Consider the following 18,138-nt stretch of genomic DNA (forward strand, 5'->3'; position numbering starts at 1 on the left):
GTCCTGGAGTGGACGTGGTGGTGGACAGGCTGCATCACATTTGGAATCAGGTGGTGGACAATTTGAAGTTATCTCAGGAGAAGACTCAGCAGTTTGCTAATCGCCGTCGCCGCGCGGGTCCCCGACTTCTTGTTGGGGACTTGGTGTGGTTGTCTTCTCGTTTTGTCCCTATGAAGGTTTCTTCTCCTAAGTTCAAGCCTCGGTTCATCGGTCCTTATAGGATCTCGGAGATTCTTAACCCTGTGTCTTTTCGTTTGGATCTCCCAGCATCGTTTGCTATCCATAATGTGTTCCATCGGTCGTTATTGCGGAGGTATGAGGTGCCCGTTGTTCCTTCGGTTGAACCTCCTGCTCCGGTGCTGGTGGAGGGAGAATTGGAGTATGTTGTTGAGAAGATCTTGGATTCTCGTTTTTCCAGACGTAAACTCCAGTATTTGGTTAAGTGGAAGGGTTATGGTCAGGAGGATAATTCCTGGGTGGTCGCCTCTGATGTTCATGCGACTGATTTGGTCCGCGCCTTCCATAGAGCTCATCCTGATCGCCCTGGGGGTTCTCGTGAGGGTTCGGTGACCCCTCCTCAAGGGGGGGGTACTGTTGTGGATTCTGTTTGTGGGCTCCCTCTGGTGGTTACGGCTGGTACTGGGTGACTTTGGTGGGTTGCGGTCTCTGGTTTCCACCTGTCCATCTGAGGCTGGGTGTTTCCTATTTAGCCTGGCCTTTCTGTCATTTCCTTGCCGGCTATCAATGTATTCAGATGTGCTCAGTTTGGTTCCTGACTACCTGCTCCCAGATCTTTCAGGATAAGCTAAGTGCTGATTTTCAGTTGTTTGGTTTTTTTGTCCAGCTTGCTAATTATGTCTCTATGCTAGCTGGTAGCTCTAGTGGACTGAGGTTCTCCCCATGTGCCATGAGTTGGCACATGGGTTCTTGTAATCTCAGGATGGTTTTTTGATTAGGGTTTTTTGCTGACCGCTCAGACCCCTTTTGTATCCTTCTGCTTTCTAGTTACAGCGGGCCTCAATTTGCTGAACCTATATATCATCTCTATGTGTGTGCCTTCCTCTCATTTCACCGTCAATACATGTGGGGGGCAACTATACCTTTTGGGGTTCATTCCTCTGGAGGCAAGTGAGGTCTTTATTTTCTCTGCAGTGCTAGTTAGCTCTTAGGCTGGTGCGTGGCGTCTAGAACCAACGTAGGCACGCTCCCTGGCTATCTCTAGTTGCGTTTGTCAGGCGTAGGGCAGCGGTCAGCCCAGGTTCCATCACCCTAGAGCTCGTCCGTTATTTATTTGTACTTTGCTTGTCCAGTGCTATCCCTAGCCATTGGGATTCATGACAGTTCACCGCAGTCCAGTTCTTGTACTCCGCGGTGCTGGTTCCCGATGTTGATGGGCCTTTGTCCTCCATTCCTTCTGCTCTGATCCCACTGCTGCCACCTTTTTGTGACGGGGTGTACGGCAGAGCAAGAAGGGACAACAGGCCGAGGGATGATTCAACAGATTTATTATCAAGAACGCTGGAACAGCACATGCAGGTAGATCTACAGAATCCACAATTAGTCCAACGGAACAGATTCGGGGGCACCTCCCAATAATCCTTGTGCCAGCTAACAAAGCAATAGTCCACACGAGTCCAAGGGATCCCAAAACAATCTTACGAACGACGAGATATGTCCTCAGCTCAAGTCTCGCCCCGCTCGCTTCCGCAGTCACAGATGGACGTGGGGTCTTGCCTCGGCTAAGAATCCCCATTCCTTCTCCTTCAAGGGTCAACTCACATCTGATCTCAAAATAAGAATGGATTGTCTGAGCTCCTGGGATCCGCCCATGAAGGGGGTAGGGGTCACACCTTCTATTTAATGGTTGGGTCCACCAGAAGATTCTAGACTGGTCTGCTCCGCTTAAGGTACCTTCACACTGAACAACTTAACAACGATAATGATAGCGATCCGTGACGTTGCAGCGTCCTGGATAGCGATATCGTTGTGTTTGACACGCAGCAGCGATCTGGATCCTGCTGTGATATCGCTGGTCGGAGCTAGAAGTCCAGAACTTTATTTGGTCGTCAGATTGGCGTGTATCGTTGTGTTTGACAGCAAAAGCAACGATGCCAGCAATGTTTTACAATGGTAACCAGGGTAAATATCGGGCTACTAAGCGCAGGGCCGCGCTTAGTAACCCGATATTTACCCTGGTTACCATTGTAAAAGTAAAAAAAAACACTACATACTCACCTTCTGATGTCTGTCACGTCCCCCGGCGTCCACGCTGCTGCTCAGAGCTTCCTGCACTGAATGTGTCAGTGCCGGCCGTAAAGCAAAGCACAGCGGTGACGTCACCGCTCTGCTTTAGGGCCGGCGCTTACACAGTGCAGGGAAGCGGACGCTGGGGGACCCAACAGACACGGCAATGTAAGTATGTAGTGTTTGTTTTTTTTTACATTTACACTGGTAACCAGGGTAAACATCGGGTTACTAAGCGCGGCCCTGCGCTTAGTAACCCGATGTTTACCCTGGTTACCCGGGGACTTCGGCATCGGTGGTCGCTGGAGAGCTGTCTGTGTGACAGCTCTCCAGCGACCACACAACGACGAAACAGCGACGCTGCAGCGATCGGCATCATTGTCTATATCGCTGCAGCGTCGCTTAATGTGACGGTACCTTTAAGGTACCGTCACACTAAGCAACGTCGCCAGCGATCTGTGACGTTGCAGCGTCCTAGGGAGCGATATCGCTGTATTTGACACGCAGCAGCGATCAGAATCCCGCTGTGAAATTGCTGGTCGCTGCTAGAAGGTCTGCACATTATTTGGTCGCTAGGTCGCCGTGTATCGCCGTGTTTGACAGCAAAAGCAACCATACCAGCGACATTTTACGCTGGTAACCAGGGTAAACATCGGGTTACTAAGCGCAGGGCCGCGCTTAGTAACCCGATGTTTACCCTGGTTACCAGCGTAAAATGTAAAAAAAAAACAAACAGCACATACTCACATGCTTCCCCCGGCGTCCGCTTCCCACACTGACTGAGCGCCGCAAATTGAAAGTGAAAGCACAGCACAGCGGTGACGTCACCGCTGTGCCCTGCTACTGCCGGCGCTCAGTCATTACAGGAAGCGGACGCCGGGGGACGCATGTAAGTATGTACTTACATTTTACGCTGGTAACCAGGGTAAACATCGGGTTACTAAGCGCGGCCCTGCGCTTAGCAACCCGATGTTTACCCTGGTTACCCGGGGACCTCGGCATCGTTGGTCGCTGGAGAGCGGTCTGTGTGACAGCTCTCCAGCGACCAAACAGCGACGCTGCAGCGATCGGCATCGCTGTCGCTATCGCTGCAGCGTCGCTTAGTGTGACGGTACCTTTAGTCTATCCAGTCTGTGCATTTGACTAGCCACCTGCTGTGAGGAAGAATGGCTATTCCTTCACTAGTGGTGTTGACAAAGCTTAATTACATTATAGCTCAGGGCTGCAAGTACATCCCATGACACTGCAAAGTGTACAGTAAATACAACCAAAGAGAAGTCGCACCACATCATGACATATTATACAAAATACAGGACAGAGAAAAAAAAAAAGTACATATCATGACACTGTGTACATACATTACTGATCCTGAGTTACATCCTGTATTATACCCCAGAGCTGCACTCACTATTCTGCTGGTGCAATCACTGTGTACATACATTACATTACTCATCTTGTACTGATGGTAAATGATAAATAATGGAGGATATAACTGGAAATATCTTTACCTGAAGAACCCCAGGATCCCCAGCCTGTACTGGATGCTCACCACCACTACGTTCTCATAGGCACTAAGTGCGGAGCCATCAAACATGCAGGCGAGCCCGAACAGCAGCCTCCCACCATGTATGAAAACCATTACCTAGGGGTAAGGGGAACAGAATAAAATTTATGGGAAAAGTCATTGTTCTTCCAGGCCTACCACTAGTAACCTCCTCAGAAAACAGTACAGTGTTATATAGTGCAGTAGATATCGCTCATATACTTAATATTACAGGAGAAATTTGTTAAATATACTTATTTCGTATATTTATTTTATTTGTATATTTATGTATTCAGGACTGTTTACCAGATGCGATACTCCAAAGAAAACGTCACAATCTTTCTTATAAAAAAATGTGGTGGTTTATTGGATTCTCCAGCAAAAAGAATCATTGAAGCAAAACATAAAATAGGTGAAATAGTTACAAAGAGATTGTCCATTTGTCCATATCAAAGTTTGTTCTCCATCTTTCCTGGGATCCAGAATGGAAGCTTGCGTCTGTCTGTGTCAATATCATGGCTGAAGATGTTGCAGGGATAGGAACGGGTTAGCTTAAAAGTCAGCTGCTCAGCGTCCAGACTCTCTGCCTGGTAGTGTAAAGTGAAAAGTGTCCTCCTGTCTCCTTGTGTGTCATGTGGCTATATATACCCATCTACCCTGAGGTAAGTGTACAGATTTAACACATGGAATGTCAGCTAAACCTGACATGAGGGTAAAGCAATTTATCAATGCAGAATTGAAATTAAAAACTAATTTGATTTAAAAATATGTAACAAAGAAGAAAAGTGGGAAACTAATAGAAAAGCACAGAACGAAACTCTAATATTTAACATCAACAAAGTTTCACAACATATAATTAAGAACAAACTTACAACATACTGACACTCCCAGCAGGGCGCACACAGATGTGAGGACACGCTAGGGGCATTAGTATACTTAAACACTGCAGATACTTACAGGTAACTTAGACTTCTTGTCTCTGTCGGCCGGAGTGAACACATTCAGGTACAGGCAATCTTCTGAGGAACGGGGCAGCCGTGAAGAGGATGGGTAATTTACTTCTACCCGATGGTCTTCTAACTGTAAACACCTGAAATATACAGAATCCATAGTAGAAAAAAAAATCACTGACATAACTGCATGCTAGATGTTCTATGTTCTGCTTAGTGTAAGCTGGGGGAAGCTGACCAGAGTGGATTTGTGTTGGAGCTGAAGAGAGATAAGCTGAGTCTCTCTCTAAAGCCCCCGTCTCACTAAGCGAGATCGCTAGCGAGATCGCTGCTGAGTCACAAGTTTTGTGACGCAACAGCGACCTCAGTAGCGATCTCGCTTAGTGAGACACGTAGCAGCGACCAGGCCCCTGCTGTGAGATCGCTGGTCGTGTCGGAATGGCCTGGACCTTTTTTTGATCGTTGAGGTCCCGCTGGGTAGCACACATCGCTGTGTTTGACACCTTACCAACGACCTCGTTGACGACTCAGACACTGAATCGTCATAATAGCTCCCATGTGACATCGTTGTACAGGTCGCTACAGGTCGCTGGTGAGATGTCAAACAGTGAGATCGCAGCAGCGATCATTGGAAGATCTCACTGTTTGAAATCTCACCAGCGACCACATAGCGACGCAGCAACGATCCCTGACAGGTCGTATCGTTGTCGGGATCGCTTTAGCGTCGCTAAGTGAGACGGGGCCTTAAGAAGAGTCTGCACAGACTGTGTGCACCAATCTGCAAGTATCAGTGGCTGCTATGGATGATAGCTGTTTTGTTTGACTGAACTGGGACTAGCTCAGCCGGCTGTGAGTAGCCAAAGTCTAATTTGTTTAGTTAGCGTCTGCACATGGCTAAGGCTAGGGATTTTGAGTTTATGTTTTTTTGTTTATTTTGGTGCTATACATCCTGTGGAAATAATCATCACATTGCTTTGACACAAGAATCCAGTTCGTGAGTGAACGCTATCTAATACCTACCCGAGAGCTTGAATCCCTAAAATTGGTGTTTGAATGCACAACAGAGTCCAAAAGAGTACAGTAAATATCCTGGGTTAAGGCGGTTACAGCATTGAAAACACAGTCTGAAACCATGGAGGAGCTTGTTAAGCAACTGGCCCAGGCTAATATGCTGCAGAAGCAGCAGGACCAACAAGAAACCAACAAACTCCTGATCCAACAGTATCAACAGCAGCAGTAACAGTTTCAGCAGCAGCTGCAGCAGCAGCAGATGACTCTCTTGGCAGAAACTGTCCAGGCCAGGGAGATAGCACCTCACCCCAACCAAAGTGAAGGTATCTGTGTAAGGGGAACTGTACGGGAGGCCTTGTAGAAAATGACTCTGGAGGATGTGGTTAAGGCTTTTCTTACTGTCTTTGAAATAGTGGCAGACAGGGAGAAACTGTCCCCAGAGCAAAGGGCAGAGGCTCTAGCTCCTTATCTTATCCGAAAACAGCAGAAAGCAGACTATGGCCATGCTCTGCAGTACGCCAAGGACTTCAGCAAGCTAAAGGTGGAGATTATGGCAGGTTGGGGTGTCACCCTGGCAGTTTGGGTGCAACGGGTGCACCTCTGGTGCTACTAATTGGACAAACCTCCGTGTTCTCAGCTGTTCGATCTGTTACATATGGAGCAAAATTGATTGCAGCCTGAGACCTGCTCTCCGGCACAATGGTGGTGGACCGATTTTTCAACTCACTACCTAAATCCATGCAAAGCTGGTTTTGCCCAAGGAGATCCCCAGAATGCAGATGACTTTGTGAGCCTTGTGGAAAGATACTTGGCCATGAAGAACACCCTGTGTAGTCAAGGGAGCTTGAGGTTACTGTTCTGGGATACAGAAAACAAAGGGCCCAAGACCACGTCTGGTGGGATGCCGAAAGACCCAGGACGGGTCAGAGCTGGGTTTTCAAAGGGTAAACCTCGCGTCATTATCTGTTAGAGGTGTCGTGCCCCGAAGTAAATATCAGCTAATTGTCTGTGGCTGGAGCTACTTCTACTTTATCTACCCTGCCTGCCAATGCCTCAAGAGTGCCAGGTGAGTGTGAACTGTGTCCAAGTGACAAGACTTCTGGACTCAGGGAGCTGGAGGACCCTGACAAGGTCCACAGTTCTGCATGTGCTATTCTCTGGGAAGAGGGTGGGGGTAAGGTGAGTCCACAGAGACGCTAAGAACTATCCCATTGCCCAAGTTGACATATTCAGATCCTGCGGTTCCGTGTCTCAACAAGTGGGATCGGTCAAGGACTTGTTGCATGCTACTGTTATCAGTCGAGATTTTCCTTTGTTCTGAGACTCATGGGCTGAAGCGGTAGCACCCAGTGGTCCAGAATGCCGCCAGTAGTCGGCTATGGTAACAAAGGCACATGATGTAAAGGTGAATTTCTGTTCATTCTACAGGCTAGAAAGGAGGATGAAGAAGTATCCCATGAAACTAATATCCCTGACCTGGAGGAGTCCCAGCACAACTGCTCAGGTAATTAAAGGTAGAAGATAGTTTTGAAAATGCGTGTTAAATGGTGTTCCTCAGGAGTTGGGAGCCGATAATCGCTTTCCAAAATTTGCCAGGTATGATGATCTGATGTTTTATGGGAAAGGTAAAAAAGTGCCTCCTTCAAGGCGCAAAAGGAAAAATCCAGGAGGTATAATCAGTAAGCTCACGGGAGAATATGTAAGCCTGGGGATCAGGGACTTGTGATAGAGCCGACAGGAGAGCACAAGTTCCTAACCCAGTGGCAGGTACCTATGGGGTTGCTAAGATTCCAAGGCACCTGTGACGACACAGCATTTCTAATTAATTATGCCAGACATAATTCAGTAGGCCCCAAATCATAAACTGTTGTCTGAAGTTTTGACTCTGTTTGTAGGTTGAATTAATATTTGTGTATTAACGAATTTGTAAATGGATGAATATTTACCTCTTTTATCAGCTCCTACAGTTTATTGTACTGTTATCTTTGCAAAAAAGGGATGCAGAGTCACTGAACAATGATGTTTGCTTTTATGTCATTTACACATTGTAATGGTCCATGCAGTTTGTTGACTTGCAAACATTCAAGGATAAACTATAAATAATCTAAGGAAGGAAAGTTGTGAACTATATAACGAGATTGTGCCTCTGTTCCAGGGGAGTCTACAGAATGTTAGCTTAGGAGACCACGGCCCCAGCTGGAAGAACACAGATCTGCTTTATTGACCATCACTGATCCCCAGGGATGTCTCGAAGAATCCAGGTTGGGACAATCAGGCCACCTGGTATATATCTCACTGATCTTGTTTATCTTCCTAAGCGTGTCGTTACCTACTCTCTGTGGGGGGCCCACAAAAAGCAGGGTGTCACTGGTGGGAGTAATCGGCCCTGAAAGCAGCTCTAATCCTGGCGAAAGGGAGAGACTCTGTAATTTACACCACCTTGGCTGTTTTGCTGGGACTGTTCTACATGCTATTGTTTGTTGGTGGTTCAATAAATTATTGCCACACCCTGAGTTGTCTGAGTAGTGTTCTGCCCACGGGAAGAGAGAGTAAGGGTACTGTCACACAGTGCAATTTTGATCGCTACGACGGCACGATCCGTGACGTCGCAGCGATCGTATGATTATCGCTCCAGCGTCGTAGACTGCGGTCACACGTTGCAATCACGGCGCTGGAGCGATGCCGAAGTCCCCGGGTAACCAGGGTAAACATCGGGTTACTAAGCGCAGGGCCGCGCTTAGTAACCCGATGTTTACCCTGGTTACCAGCGTAAACGTAAAAAAAACAAACAGTACATACTTACATTCCGGTGTCTGTCCCCCGGCGTTCTGCTTCTCTCCGCTGTGTAAGCACCATAGCCGGAAAGCGCAGCGGTGACGTCACCGCGTCACCGCTGTGCTCGCTTTCTGGCTGGCCGGCGCTCACAGTGCAGAGAAGCTGAGACGCCGGGGGACAGACACCGGAATGTAAGTATGTACTGTTTGTTTTTTTACGTTTACGCTGGTAACCAGGGTAAACATCGGGTTACTAAGCGCGGCCCTGCGCTTAGTTACCCGATGTTTACCCTGGTTACAAGCGGACACATCGCTGGATCGCTGTCACACACAACGATCCAGCGATGTCAGCGGGTGATCAAGCGACGAAAGAAAGTTCCAAACGATCTGCTACGACGTACGATTCTCAGCAGGGTCCCTGATCGCTGCTGCGTGTCAGACACTGCGATATCGTAACGATATCGCTAGAACGTCACGAATCGTACCGTCGTAGCGATCAAAATTGCACTGTGTGACAGTACCCTAAGTGTTAAGTGGTATGTGATAGTGGACTAGAGCACCCACTGACCCCTGTGTCTCCACAGCACCATAGAAAGTTTGGATAAAATGTAGATTTGATTCCATCCTTTAAAACGCATGGTGAAATTACAAAAATGAGGTAGACTATGCAACATTTTGGCCCTAACAGGCTTTTTTCAAGTCAGAAATATAATAAAAATCACAGCCATGGCGCCTGGACAAGGCTAGGGATTTTGTGGTTATGGTTTTATTTCGGTGCTGTGCAACCTACGGAAATAAACGTCACATTGTTTTGACACAAGAATCCACTGCCTGTGGGAAAGCTACCTAAGGCCTACCTGATAACGTGAAATTCTATACATACATACAGTAAATATGGACACACAATATGTCACTACAGCCTCATCACAAATACATGACACTCACATGGGAGGAGGATAGGAGGCATCTCTGACAGATTTCCAAGGCTCCGGTGGTTCGGGGTTACCAAATCTCAGTGGTCCCACAGGAGGTTTCGCAAAAGGAACTCCAAAAAATGCATCTATGACCCTAGATGTTTCCTTCACTGGCACCGACATGCCCCGTAGGTCTCCATACTTAGTGGTTACCAATGGTCTTTCAACTTTCACATCTAAACTCAAAGGTATTATAGGGGATAATTAATGATAGTATTAATGTTTTATATTCTCATTAGTGGCTTCTCCTGCTATTACACCTTGTACTACTGATATATATTTGCTAATCTTTACTGTACAAGTATTAATGATTATAATTACTGCACCCCCCACTACCCCAGACAAGAACTGCTATAATACTAACACCTGTGGCTCAGCGAATAACTACTACTATAATATTGCTCTTATTACAAGAATATAACTACTATAATACTGTCCCTATGTACGGGAATATATCTACTACAATACTGCTCCCTATGTACAAGAACATAACTACTATAATACTGCCCCTATGTACAAGAATATAATTACTATAATACTGCTCCTATATACAAGAATATAACTACTATAATACTGCTCCTATGTACAAGAATATAACTACTATAATACTGTCCCTATGTGCAAGAATATAACTACTATAATACTGCTCCTATGTACAAAAATATTATTACTATAATACTGCCCCTATGTGCAAGAATATAACTACTGTAAGAGTCATGTCGGCCTGGTAGTCGGGGGCAGGTATATCTCGCCCAGGTATTTGTCCTATGTGAATTAGGCCGCTCAGTATCTTCAGGATACCGAGGGGTTAATAACTGCAGGAATAAAGGCTGACCAGCTGGAGGTTTCAGGTGTCAGCCTGGGGCACACAGAACGCCTGTCTGTGTGAGACAATGTGAGTAAGAGCTGTGCTCATGATCTGTGTTATGTTTGCTGGGTGGGAGTAGCCCCCCCAGTTGTTAGATAGGAACGTATCTGTATAGTTAGCGCCGGACAGGCAAGGATTTCTTTTTATGATTTGTTTTCTGTATTTGCTTTCACTTTAATAAATCTGACCCGAGGTCAGTCTACTTGGAAACCTGCTGTCGCCTCAGAGTTTAATGCACAAACCACGTGACCTTTGACCCCAGCAAAGGCGATCCCGGAGTGTTTTGTTACATTGTGGTGGAGAACGCGGGCATTCCGTGGCACAGGCGACAGTATGGAAGACGTGGTGAAAGCCCTAGTACAGTCCACTGCCATACAGCAGCAGGCCACTGCCGCACAGCAGGAAGCTAACCGCTTGATGGCTGCACAGCTGAAGGAGTTGGTAGACGTGACGACTGCAGACCGCCAGCTTCTCCAACAGGTGGCGCAGCGCTTGGTGAGCATGCCTGAGGCTAACCCGGAAGCAGAGTCCAGGAGAATCCATGTGAGTCGGTACTGGCAAAAGCTGACTGCAGAAGATGACGTCGAGGCGTACCTGACAACGTTTGAGCGGACAGCGTTGAGAGAGAAGTGGCCGAAGGAACGATGGGCCGATCTAATTGCTCCGTTTCTCTCCGGTGAGGCCCAAAAAGCTTACCATGACTTAGACCCGGAAGTCGCTCAGGACTTTGAGAGGCTGAAAGCTGAGGTCCTGGCCCGGCTGGGTGTGACGACGGCTGTCCGTGCACAGAGGGTACATCAGTGGACCTATCAGCCTGATAAACCGCCGCGATCGCAGATGTTTGACCTGATCTACTTGATAAAGAAATGGCTGCAACCCGAGGTACTGACAACTCCAGAGATAATCCAGCGGATCGTTCTGGACAAGTACCTGAGAGTATTACCACCGGCGCTGAAAAAGTGGGTGAGCCAAGGAAATCCCGCGACAGCGGATCAACTTGTGGAATTGGTGGAGCGTTATTCCGTGGCGGAAGGACTTCCTGACGATACCTCCACCACCCGGTCTGTGCCTCCTCCTCGTGGAACCGGTAAGACTGTTCCAGGGACTGCGGGTGAAGGAAAATTACCTAAAACTGTGGGGGAGGTACCCGGGACTGCTCGCGCTCCAAGACCGAGAGTGTCGGACTATGGTCTCAATAGGGGGCCTGTTAGGTGTTTCCGCTGCCATGAGAAGGGCCATGTTTCTGCGAACTGTCCTGTTACCGCTGAACCCATGCAATGCGATGTTACAGACTCTAAAAAACGCATGTCTTTGGTTACACGGCTAGTGAGTGTGAATGCGGGTCAAAATGATGCAGCGAAACATCTGTGTGAATTATCTGTTGATGGGAAAAGTGTTGTGGCGTTACTAGACTCTGGAAGTGTGGTGACTCTGGTGAAAGCTAGTCTGGTGGCACTTCCGTCTGGTTCGTCTGACAAATTCTCTGTAACGTGTGTGCATGGTGACACCTGCTCGTACCTAACAGCGGTCATACTGATTTCCACTCCCTATGGGTCTGTGCAACACAAAGTGGGACTCGTTCCCGCACTGTTACATGATATAATCCTGGGCAGGGATTTTCCTCATTTCTGGCAGTTGTGGGAGAATCAGTTGCTCCTTCACGGTAGCTGTAACCGTGAATCTTCCCCCATGCCATCTGGAGGTCCCGAGTTCCTAGACGAGACCCCACAGGAAGATGTTGCTGGGGAGGTTATTGAATCTAACCTTCAGTTCCCCTTCTCAGTTATGGCGGGGGAAACTGAGGAAACTCAGCGAGAGGCGGAGGCAGACAGTCATCCAGCACCCTGCCTACCCGATTTGGGAGTTCAGTTGGATGACTTCCACAGCGAACAAATGAAAGATCCTACCCTGACTCAGGCTAGGAAAAATGTAAAAGTGATAGATAGCGTACCCGTGGAACCTGACACTAGGCTAGCGTACCCGTACATGGTTCTTGAGAATGATTTACTCTACCAGGTAGAGAAAAAAGGGGAAGACACTGTGCAACAGTTAGTGGTACCCAAAACTTATCGGCGGAAGGTACTGGACCTGGCCCACGGACATATAATGGGGGGACACCTGGGGGTACAAAAAATCATAGAAAGGATATTGCATTGTTTTGTGTGGCCCGGAATACACAATGATGTGCGTAACTATTGTGAGTCCTGTCCAGAGTGCCAAATCTCGGCACCTAAACCTCGGTTCCGTAGCCCTTTGGTACCCCTCCCTGTTATTGGGGTCCCGTTTGAGAGAATTGGGATGGATTTGGTTGGGCCCCTTCCCCGGTCCGCACGTGGGCATCAACATATCCTCGTCATCATGGACTATGCCACTCGTTATCCCGAAGCCATCCCTTTGCGTAACACTGCTACCAAAACGATCGCCAAAGAGTTGGTACACGTGTTTAGTCGGGTGGGAATTCCAAAACAGATACTCACCGACCAGGGGACTCCCTTTATGTCAAGGGTGATGAAGGAGCTCTGCAGGCTCTTACAAATAGACCAGTTGCGTACGTCTGTCTATCACCCTCAAACAGATGGCCTGGTTGAGCGGTTCAATAAAACCTTAAAACAGATGCTCCGGAAGGCGATAGACAAAGATGGGAAGAACTGGGATTGCTTGTTACCCTATTTGCTGTTTGCCATTAGGGAAGTTCCCCAGTCTTCCACAGGATTCTCGCCTTTCGAGCTATTATATGCCCGTCGTCCCCGTGGACTGTTGGACGTCGCAAAAGAAACCTGGGAAGGTCAAGTCACTCCCTTTAAAACGGTAATAGACCATGTAACACAAATGCAGGACCGGATTGCTGCTGTCATGCCCCTTGTTAGGGAACATATGTTACAGGCCCAGGGAGCCCAGAGGCAAAGTTATGATAGAGGCGCCAAGGTCCGTACGTTTGCACCCGGGGATAGGGTGTTGGTCCTAATCCCTACGGTGGATAGTAAATTTCTGGCAAAATGGCAGGGCCCCTTTGAGGTCATGGAACGAGTTGGAGAAGTGAACTATAAAGTGCACCAGCCTGGTAAGAGAAAACCAGAGCAGATTTATCATGTGAATCTGATAAAACCCTGGAAAGACCGCGCTGCCCTAACAGCGGATCTGCCCCGTCCGGTTTGCTCACCTACCATACCGGAGGTGCAGATTGCCGAGACTCTGTCTGAACGACAAAAATCTGAGGTTAAGCAGTTTTTGTTACAGAACCAACAGTTTTTCTCGGAAAAACCTGGCCAGACTAGGCTAGTGAAACATGAGATTGTCACAGAGCCTGGTGTCACAGTTCATGTGAAGCCATACCGGATTCCGGAAGCACGCCGTGAAGCCGTCTCCCGGGAGGTGAAGGCCATGTTGGACTTAGGAGTCATTGAAGAGTCGCACAGCGCCTGGTCCAGTCCAATCGTGTTGATACCTAAGCCGCATGGCTCTATACGGTTTTGCAATGACTTTCGAAAACTGAATGCGGTTTCTAAATTTGATGCCTACCCTATGCCCCGGGTCGATGAGTTGATCGATCGGCTGGGTAAAGCCCGATATATTACGACCCTGGATCTAACAAAGGGGTACTGGCAGATCCCTCTGGCCGAGGCGGCCAGAGAGAAGACGGCATTTGCTACACCGGAAGGGCTGTTCCAGTATATCTACATGCCGTTTGGACTTCACGGAGCACCAGCAACGTTCCAGAGATTGATGGATCGAGTCTTGAGGCCCCACAGGCAGTACGCCTCTGCCTACCTAGACGACATCATAATTTACAGCGTGGACTGGGAAACTCACCTCCGGAAGGTACAGGCGGTGATTGATGACCTGAGAGATGCAGGCTTAACGGCGAATCCCAAGAAATGTCACATCGGCCTTGAAGAAGCCCGATACTTGGGCTATGTGATTGGCAGAGGATTGGTTAAACCCCAGATCGACAAAATACAGGCAATTCAGGGCTGGCCGCAACCAGTGAACAAGAAACAAGTTCAAGCTTTCCTGGGCATTGCCGGCTATTATCGCCGGTTTATACCCAACTTTGCGGCCATGGCTACCCCCTTGACGGATCTTACCAAAGGGAGGGATTCCGTCATGGTAAAATGGACCTCAGCGGCTGAAGAGGCCTTCCACAGCCTGAAACGGGCTTTGTGCTCTCAGCCCGTACTAGTGACTCCTGATTTCAGCAGCGAGTTTGTGGTGCAAACGGATGCTTCTGATACTGGTGTTGGAGCTGTACTTTCCCAGGTCAGGGACGGAGTCGAACACCCGGTCCTCTACCTCAGTCGGAAACTGAATGTGCATGAGCAGAGGTATGCCGTGGTTGAAAAAGAGTGCCTAGCCATCAAATGGGCTCTCGACTCCCTCAAATATTACCTGGCAGGTAGGAAGTTTAGGCTGGTCACGGACCATGCCCCTCTCAAATGGATGCACCTCCACAAGGACCATAATAGTCGGGTAACCCGGTGGTTCCTTGCCCTGCAGGCTTACTCGTTCACGGTGGAGCACCGCCCCGGGGTACAGATGGGGAATGCTGATGCCCTGTCCCGAGTGCACTGTTTCAGGAGTGTCTTTGCTCGACCGGAGTGGTCTGAGCAGGGGGGGAGGATATGTAAGAGTCATGTCGGCCTGGTAGTCGGGGGCAGGTATATCTCGCCCAGGTATTTGTCCTATGTGAATTAGGCCGCTCAGTATCTTCAGGATACCGAGGGGTTAATAACTGCAGGAATAAAGGCTGACCAGCTGGAGGTTTCAGGTGTCAGCCTGGGGCACACAGAACGCCTGTCTGTGTGAGACAATGTGAGTAAGAGCTGTGCTCATGATCTGTGTTATGTTTGCTGGGTGGGAGTAGCCCCCCCAGTTGTTAGATAGGAACGTATCTGTATAGTTAGCGCCGGACAGGCAAGGATTTCTTTTTATGATTTGTTTTCTGTATTTGCTTTCACTTTAATAAATCTGACCCGAGGTCAGTCTACTTGGAAACCTGCTGTCGCCTCAGAGTTTAATGCACAAACCACGTGACCTTTGACCCCAGCAAAGGCGATCCCGGAGTGTTTTGTTACACTACTATAATACTGTCCCTATGTACAAGAATATAACTACTATAATACTGCCCCCTATGTACAAGAATATGACTACTATAATACTGCCTCTATGTACAAGAATAAAATTACTATAATACTGCTCCTATATACAAGAATATAACTACTATAATACTGCCATTATGTACAAAAATATAATTACTATAATACTGCCCCTATGTACAAGAATATAACTACTATAATACTGTCCCTATGCACAAGTATATAACTACTATAATACTGCCTCCTATGTACAAGAATATAACTACTATAATACTGCCTCTATGTACAAGAATATAATTACTATAATACCGCTCCTATATACAAGAATATAACTACTATTATACTGCCATTATGTACAAAAATATAATTACTATATTACTGCCCCTGAGTACAAGAGCATAACTACTATAATACAGCCCCCTATGTACAAGAATATAACTACTATAATACTGCTCGTATGCACAAGAATATAACTACTATAATACTGCCTCCTATGTACAAGAATATAACTACTATAATACTGCTCCTATGTACAAGTATATAATTACTATAATACTGCCCCTATGTACAAGAATATAACTACTATAATACTGCTCCTGTGCACAAGAATATAACTACTATAATACTACTCATGTGTACAAGAATATAACTACTATAATACTGCCCCTATGTACAAGAATATAACTACTATAATACTGATCCCCATGTACAAGAATATAACTACTATTGTGATGGAAATATATAAAATATATAGATTCACTTGCATATATGCATTAAACTAACAGGTAAAATATAGATTATAATAAATTGCTTAAAATGGCCGCTGCAGACCAGACAATGCCTTGGACTTTCCAGAGATGAAGAGGAACTCAAGATATTTGAACTTTGGCCAGATTACAGAAAAAGTGACAGTTACATGTTATTTGCCTAATCAGCCTGTTCCTATGCCTTAACCTCAATATTTCATATATTTAGATAGCCAATAACAGAGAAGCTTGACCATATAATCATTAATTAACCTCCCTTCTATAGGCAACTATGAAAGCATATGTTACCATAATAAAGTATGGTGTTGAGAAAATATTATTCTATCACCTTGGTGTGCGGTGTCATTTGTCCGAGCACGAAAACTCAGCCTAATTTGGAACAGACGCAGCACACACCAGGATAGCTTTATCTAAACAAATTTCTATAACACTATAATAGTGCCCCCCTATGTACATGAATATAACTACTATAATACTGCTCCTATGTACAAGAATATAATTACTATAATACCGCCCCCTATGTACAAGAATATAACTACTATAATACTGCTCCTATGTACAAGAATATAACTACTATAATACTGCCCCTATGTACAAGAATATAGCTACTATAATACTGCTCCAATGTACAAGAATATATCTACTATAATACTGCTCCTACGTACAAGAATATAGCTACTATAATACTGCCCTTATGTACAAGAATATAACTACTATAATACTGCCTCTATGTACAAGAATATAACTACTATAATACTGCCCCCTACGTACAAGAATATAACTACTATAATACTGCCCCTATGTACAAGAATATAACTACTATAATACTGCCCCTATGTACAAGAATATAGCTACTATAATACTGCTCCTATGTACAAGAATATAACTACTATAATACTGCCCCTATGTACAAGAATATAACTACTATAATACTGCTCCTATGTACAAGAATATAACTACTATAATACTGCCCCTATGTACAAGAATATAACTACTATAATACTGCTCATATGTACAAGAATATACCTACTGTAATACTGCCCCTTATGTACAAGAATATAACTACTATAATACTGCTCCTATGTACAATAATATAACTACTATAATACCGCCCCTATGTACAAAAATATAACTACTATAATACAGCACCAATGTACAAGACTATAACTGTCTATAGTAAAGATTAATACATACAGTATATTGCAAAAACAAAGAATATCATTAATGACAATTAGAAATTCTGGGTTTGCACGTGTATGCACATTGTTATTTGCTTTCTCTGTATTCCTCCTTCATTCCTATGTTATAGCATCCTGCTCCCGGGTTCTCACCTGTTCCGATTGCAGTTAGAAACAAGGGGGTAAGAAGCAGAATATGCCGCAGACTCTCCATGTCCCGTGCACTGCAGTCACCCGGAGGATAATGTTCTTCCGTGTTTTGTGTGCACTGTGCACAATGTCATTTCCGATTCGTACCCATACACTATAGGGTGGATGCAGTGTCTCTTTAACCCTTGAGCAGGATTTAATTTGTTTCATAGAGTAAAAGTTTAGTAATTTCTCATTCACTTATTTGATTTTTATAGGATGATATCTGCAGGCACGACCGATCTCTTCACCAGTGCAAGGGAGCCAGCTGTATGGCAGTGCCAGCGCTCGGTATTTCCGGCTATTTCATGGCTCACCAGGTGAGGTCGATTCTCTAAGCCATAGGTCAGGGTGAGATGCACGGGAAGGAGGAACAGTAGAGCTGGAGATGGTGGAAGCCACTTAGAACTGTGACAGAGGATGTGCAGACTAACAGCATGGAGGACCACAACCAGGCTAGCAGACAGCTGCATTGATATAGCAGAGCTGGGTGTGCGAATAGCTGACATTGTGAAGATGCGCAAGAACCCAGTGATAGCAAAGCTAG

At 46.3% G+C, this 18,138-nt stretch overlaps 1 protein-coding gene and 1 long non-coding RNA gene across 3 annotated transcripts in view; one reads left to right on the forward strand and one right to left on the reverse strand.

Moving 5' to 3' along the window:
- Window positions 1–8,254, forward strand: part of LOC143807353 (uncharacterized) — a 53,172-nt gene extending 44,918 nt beyond the window's left edge. Inside the window, exons 1-3 of one of the 2 annotated variants that reach the window (XR_013221706.1) lie at window positions 6,500–6,814; window positions 7,177–7,252; window positions 7,904–8,254. This is a non-coding gene — a long non-coding RNA (uncharacterized LOC143807353). Of the gene's footprint in view, window positions 1–6,499; window positions 6,815–7,176; window positions 7,253–7,903 lie in introns of those variants that run through there. The other variant, XR_013221707.1, reaches the window with a different exon arrangement.
- LOC143807351 (fatty acyl-CoA hydrolase precursor, medium chain-like) overlaps window positions 1–17,885 on the reverse strand; it is a 40,122-nt gene extending 22,237 nt beyond the window's left edge. Inside the window, exons 1-4 of the mRNA XM_077288796.1 lie at window positions 17,556–17,885; window positions 9,468–9,672; window positions 4,745–4,877; window positions 3,753–3,886 (exon numbers count right to left, since the gene is read on the reverse strand). Of these exons, the coding sequence (XP_077144911.1) occupies window positions 3,753–3,886; window positions 4,745–4,877; window positions 9,468–9,672; window positions 17,556–17,616 (533 nt within the window). The 5' untranslated portion in view covers window positions 17,617–17,885. The remainder of the gene's footprint in view (window positions 1–3,752; window positions 3,887–4,744; window positions 4,878–9,467; window positions 9,673–17,555) is intronic.
- Between the last annotated feature and the right edge of the window lie 253 nt (window positions 17,886–18,138).

Source organism: Ranitomeya variabilis, chromosome 2, assembly GCF_051348905.1.
Source record: "Ranitomeya variabilis isolate aRanVar5 chromosome 2, aRanVar5.hap1, whole genome shotgun sequence".
Lineage (NCBI taxonomy): Eukaryota > Metazoa > Chordata > Amphibia > Anura > Dendrobatidae > Ranitomeya > Ranitomeya variabilis.